Raw genomic sequence first — 6,246 nt, 5'->3', positions numbered from 1 at the left:
CAGGAAGGGATGGAGAGGAAACCTTAGTCCCCCATCTAAATCACCTTTAAACACAGTTATCTCTCCTAAAAAACATTTTGATGGAATGTCCGAGGATTTGGGAACCCTGTACAAGAAATTTTGGCCTAAGTTAAATCTATTAACCTCTTCTTTCAAAGTGGCCTCTGTATACACACTAGGACCATTAGGAGCTGTCAATGTTGGGGGTTGATAACTGCCTCGGCTGAAACGAATGGGTATGCCGTCGTCATCCGAAGACAGAATATCATTTGGATAACCCCCAAGAGCTGAGCTCCCAGAATCTGAGTCTCGAGATTTCTTAGGGTCCATGCGCAAGAAGAAAGGGGAAGATGCTTCGGGAGAGTTATTTCAATTGATACAGGGAGAACAATTTGGGAACATCATCTCTGTTCATCATTAATTCCTCTAACAGAACGTAAAAAGAAAGCCCATACCAATAATCACCCTAGAATATAAATAGACTAAAGAAAATCATCAAAACCTTAATATTGATTGTCCGGTCCCTCTCTGTAATACTGCTATTTTTCCACCACCTTCTTCACAAAACTTACGTATGCAGAATGCATTCAAAGGAAATCTTCTAGAATATCAAACCATTACATTTTCATCAACTAATGCGTGTATTTAGAGAGAGATGACAAGAATGGGTGAGTGATCAGAAAAATCAGTGATGGTTGAAGAGATTTAGGGCTTACTGAAAATTGCAACCGATGGCACATTTGCTCAACGCCGATAAATAAAGGTTGAACCCCAACTTGACGGTCCCCGCCACTTCTCTCTAAGAGTTTTTGTGAGGGAGGTAAATCGCGGGATGTGTCTTAATAGGCCAGAAAATAAGAGCTGTTTGTACACTATGTCTATAAGGAGTCCAATTTCATGTCAATCAAACCTTCATATTGCGGCTGCCAGCAAAGCGTGAGATAACCTCACTCCTATCCTTTGTATCACTGAGTTATGCCCGGGGGCTATAAATAAAGGTTAAACTCTAACCTTAAGGGTCCCCACCACTCCTGCCCTGGAGCATCGTGAGGGAGGTAAATCGCAGGTTATGCCTCCAAGGGTACAGGGTGGAAGGCTGCTTGTACACTTGCACTTACCCAAGAGCCAAATCCATATTTCAAGATTCGACCCTTGACGCAGCAGGCTCAAGCAAAATTGGATTTCTCCACCCTCCCCTTTTACCACTTGGAGATGTGCCCTGGGGGCCCGGGGGCTATAAATAGCATTTATGTGTGATGGTACATTGGTACTTGTTAGGTTTATTAGCCCCTCTTTGACATTACAAAAATGCTGTTTGTACACTATTTTTTTACAGCAATTTTCACGCTTCTTTACAAAGGTGGGGTCCACGGTTATTTTTAATCGTGGACCCCCACCCACTTGCATGGGTATGTATGCTGTGAAAAAAATGTGTGAAAAATGATGCACTTGTAGAATGGTTCTTGACATTATTTGAATAAAAGAGAGTTTTAAATAGTAATTTTTTAGAGGATGCATATTTAAAACTAAGAAAAAGATTTTGAATTTTATGGGTAAAATATTTTTTTATATGAATGTATTATTGAAAATGATTATATAGAAAAAAGAGTTTTGAAGTGGTGGTGTTTCTGCCATTTCAAGAAGCTCGAGACAAATGCCCAAAAGAGCCTTTTAAAATAAATCTGAAAAATTAGAAAAAAGGATAAAACACTTTTTGTTTTTTTAACCGTATTTAACACATCATCATATTATTGTCCCATGTTTATGGTTATAGTTCATACGAGGAGTTTTATTGGCGACTCAGCATAGCCTGAACCAGGTCTGTAGCCCTTCAAGCAGGTACCACTGATGAGGAACTGTATGCTCCAGACGAGGATTTATGTATCTACTATAGTGCATAACTTGTGAGTTTGATCTTGAATTGCCCAAAACCAAAAAATTCCTGCTACCCAAATAGGGCTTGGTGACAGGCTTTTAAACAGGGGCTGAGGTGCATCTGATATGAATTTTTCCACCTCAACCCCTGTTTAATGGACCTGTCACCAGCCCTGTTCAAGTGGTGGCATTATACAAACGAAAAACAGAAAAAATCAATTTTTGTACACTTGTTATATTTCAGCTCAAAACTTAATGTGATGACAAATTGGGCAAAACACAAATCCACATTTCCATCAACTAGAACAATTACATCAACACAGTCTGGGTAATTCCCAGTCCATATTCTATGCTGAATTATTGATAAAGCGCGAGTGTTGCTGAAATACAGCCAAGGACACTAACTTTCATGAGATATGCTAGGGGGACAGGGGATTGGGACAGGGTTTGGCAACAGGGGGCATGTGGCGCCCCCCTATTGGAGGGGTAGCTGACCGCGTCAGCTACCCCTCCAATAGGGGGGCGCCACATGCCCCCTGTCCCAATTCCCTGTCCCAATCCCCTGTCCAAGAAGCTTAAACCAACTTTCATAGTCATCCGTGGAAGATTAATTACATCACCTCTTCACAAAATAGCTATATATGACATTCTCTAACTTCGAAAAGAAACACTCCTATTCAATCAAACCAATAGGACCATGCATTTGCCATTTGACTGAAAAAGGAAGACAAATTATCTTTAAAGTTCCAAGAACATGATCATTCCCCCCCCCCCCCTCACCCCCCCCCGCCCTCNNNNAACTCCCCCCCCCCCCCCCCCCCCCCCCTTTTTTTTATTTCACCCATTTATTCAATTAAAAGGTTGTAAAAATTTGTCACGACAATAAAAACAGCATAGAATACTTGAGACAGATACTCTTGCCATGTCTAATCGAGATGGCTCTTTTTAAATCCAAGCACCAACCTATGGTTTTGGAGCATAAATATGAATACATCTCAATCATCACTCAGTTTCATCATTTTCCGAGTCTCCATCGTCATCCGAAGTTTGTTCCTTTTTATGCTCTTCTCCTGCTGCATTCAACTTTGTCTTCTTCTCTTGCTTCTTCTGTTTCTTCTTCCGTCGTTTCAAACGCTTTTTTGCTGTGCGCTCCTCTGCAGCCTTTAACCTGTCTTCCCTTCTCTGGCTGAATTCTGTTATTTCTTTCCTTTTCTGGTAATCGGAATCCATCCTTGCAAGCCTATCTTGTTCTTTCCGTCTCATTTGCCGGTACTGTAATCATGATCCACACCCCAAAAAGGTGTTAAACCTTCATATCAGTAGATAAACATTGACATGGCAAACTAAAGAGATTTCCATAACCATATTAAGTGCTAAAAGTTGAAAACTATTTGAGCTTATTATTTTAGAATAGTTTGTTTTTTGCCACATCTAAAATAAATTTGACCTTCAGAAATTATGCATGAATCAGAAGAAATGAAACTTGATCCGACCGCATAAGATGCTCAGTGGTTTGCTCTTTGAAACCTAATATACGAATCTATAAAGTTGCACATAATATCTAAAGAATAGTTTGTCCAAAATCTCTGCCTCACGCATTCAGATCAGCTGCATATTTTAATCCACCGAAGAATTAATTTAGACATAATGTAACTGGGGAAAACTGCCAGACAGAGAGAAATCTATTTTCAACAAAGCAAATCAGCTGCTACGTGTCATTCTTTAAGAGAAGTCACTTGCCAAGTATAGGTTATTATAAACTTGTGTATTTGTTCTTCGACGGGGAAATGAATGGTTAACATGGGTTTCCCATACTTTATTCTGCATATTATATAAACTTTGCAACGAAGGAATTTTTTGTCTGCCTGTGTTGCTGCATTGTATTTATTCAGACATAATACAAGATTTATTACTTCTATGAAAAATAATTATGATAATATTTGTTGTATTTGTTTCATACTTGCAGACATTTTCTTACGTATATATTGCTTACAAATTCATATATAAGAATCAAACAAAAGGTGCAATCATAAATAAAAGCTCACGAAAGTTGATAAAGCTTTGATTCATCCCCAACACTACGAAAAGGTACAAACTCAAACTGGGTTGCATTTCACAATCTCATGTCAACATGAATTAATTGTTTAAGAAGGTGAGTGAGGGTTACACTTTGATGTCTGTGAGGCAATGTGCACCAATGACAAATTGAGGCTTATGCATCTTTGACATTAGGTGTACACCTTGCAGCATTCCACCACAAGGAGTTTCACCTTAATTTGAATGGGTTTTGGTGGTTGACTTGTAAACTTTCAAATTCAAGTCAATTTATTTACCAGCGGTGTTCAGGTACATTTTTACAAGCCTAGACTTCAAAAACTGGGCTGAAGTGAAAAAAGTTTGTTTTGAGATTTCATAGTTGGACTTCTCTATTTGCTTCTGGTTGGCAGACTCTCTAAACAAATTGACCATATAGCCACATAACTGTGGAAGAGGGATGCAACGTATTTGGCCTAATCGTAAATCCTTTTAACTAGTGTTCTAGTCGGATCAAGTTGTTTTGTCATGAAAAAAATTGTGACGCCTGCTATTAAGTTTTTAATCATTTGACTATTTTTAATCAAAGTTCTTTCCACAGAAATTGTCGCAGAGTAGCTCCCAACTGATGAAACAAGAACAGCTCTCCCCGATCTTCTTCAGATAAGTTCTCCCCACTTCCACCAAGAGAAGCACTATCTTCCAACAAATATATTGTAAGTACATAACGTTCAACCAAATGAAACGCCATTTTCCTTGTTCTATATTGCCATGGGATTCCCATATAAAATAACATGGGGATAAAGAAGAGTGTTTGAAATTGTTCACAAATGGCAACACGTTTAAGTACAGATATTTCACACTCCACATTCAGGTGAATTAGGGAACGTGATTCTGGTAAATGAACACAATTTCCATGAACACTCAATCCAAAGGAACCAAAACATACTGTAAATTTAAGTGATATAATACATGATATCAAGAAGCGGTATGCAATACCTGATGGAAGTCACCGGAGCCAGAACCAGCTGAACTGCCGGAGGTGTTGTTGACTCGCACAGGTACGCATTCATTAATGCGCCGTAGTTTCACCTCAAGGTCCTCCTCTTCGGGGTTGGGTGGGGGCGGCGTATACTCCACTAGAGCAGTGGAAGGAGACGATGGCGTAGGCCGAGGAGGGAGCGCCTTTACCTGCCTCTCCGCTACCGCAACCATCTGCAGGTCTCCGGCCGCAAAGGACATCAGCCTATCGGATGACGATGACATATTAATTTTATATTTTCTGCAAAGCAGTACAACCCTGAATAGTTCTAATTGCACTATTATTTTGCAATTCGTTCTACGGAATTGATTTGGGGAAAAAGGACGACAAAGTGTTGTTGTTGGGTTTAATTTGGAGGATCCGAACCCGGAAGGTTTGCAATTGGAATATGTGGTCTTGGACCCGCCGATCCGTATGTAAATCCCGAAGCCCTCTTTATTTTCTGCCCAAGCCCAAGTAGCATCTACCCATAGTTGGGCCGCAACTATTGGGCTTTCGTAGTTAATGTTTGACCTTTGCTGGATTGACCCTGTCGGTCTATGGGGCTGCATTGACACCCCCTTTAGGCTCCATGGACGGACAGGACTAGGCCTTGTTCAAACATTTTTTTTTTCTTTAGGGTGCGTTTGATTGCAAGTATGAAATTTGCATGGAAAAAAATAAATTCTAGATAATTCAATTGCCTAAATTTATTTGTATGAAAACTCTCAATTAAATGTGTTTGATTGATTTAATTTTCAACCTACAAAATATAATACTTGTCCATTTTCATTGGTGTGTTAATAAAAGAGAGTGGATAAATAAGAAAGAGAAATAGAGAGTGAATTCCGTGAAAAATAAAATCCTATTCTTCCTATGGTCACGTGACCAAAAGTGGAAAAATATTTTCCATGAAAAAATGGCAATCAAATAGCACAAAAGTAGAAATTTGGGTGGAAAAAATACATTTTTCATGAAAAATATAGGCAATCAAACGCATTCTTAATGTTTTGGATCATTATAAGAGGAAATTACGTATTTACAGGTTTAAGTTTTTCAATTTAAAAATCAGATGTGAAGTTTATTTAACCAAAAATCAGGTATTAATTGAATTATTAATAATATTATAAAATTTATCGAACAACCTCAACCCACTACAAACCCTAAATTATTTCTCCATCCCCGTCTCACCATTCTCTCTATTTATCTCTCTAGCCTCTCCATTCACGGAAACCACCCTAGCCTATCGTTCAATCCAATTGGCAACACCCACAACCTGTAACACCTAACAACCGATGACAAATCCCAGTCCTCGA

General features: G+C 39.0%; 1 protein-coding gene across 1 annotated transcript; it reads right to left on the bottom strand.

The window, feature by feature from the left end:
- Positions 1–2,695: 2,695 nt before the first annotated feature.
- LOC111388760 (PRKR-interacting protein 1-like) lies at positions 2,696–5,265 on the bottom strand. Its single transcript, XM_023013560.1, has 2 exons — positions 4,909–5,265; positions 2,696–3,147 (listed from the first exon to the last, which is right to left on the bottom strand). The coding sequence occupies exons 1-2, from the start codon at positions 5,173–5,175 to the stop codon at positions 2,878–2,880; spliced, it is 537 nt and encodes a 178-aa protein (XP_022869328.1). The 5' UTR covers positions 5,176–5,265; the 3' UTR covers positions 2,696–2,877.
- Positions 5,266–6,246: the final 981 nt, after the last annotated feature.

Source organism: Olea europaea, chromosome 3, assembly GCF_002742605.1.
Source record: "Olea europaea var. sylvestris chromosome 3, O_europaea_v1, whole genome shotgun sequence".
In the NCBI taxonomy this organism is placed as follows: Eukaryota; Viridiplantae; Streptophyta; class Magnoliopsida; order Lamiales; family Oleaceae; genus Olea; species Olea europaea.
The sequence above is the reverse complement of the archived record's forward strand: the minus strand, read 5'-3'. Positions and strand labels throughout refer to the sequence as shown.

Bases quoted from the DNA above. Each gene is read 5' to 3' on its own strand.
- LOC111388760 (XM_023013560.1), bottom strand. From the start codon at position 5,175: ATGTCATCGTCATCCGATAGGCTGATGTCCTTTGCGGCCGGAGACCTG. The intron at 3,148-4,908 runs GTATTGCATACC...TCATGATTACAG, and splicing joins GCTCCGGTGACTTCCATCAG to TACCGGCAAATGAGACGGAA.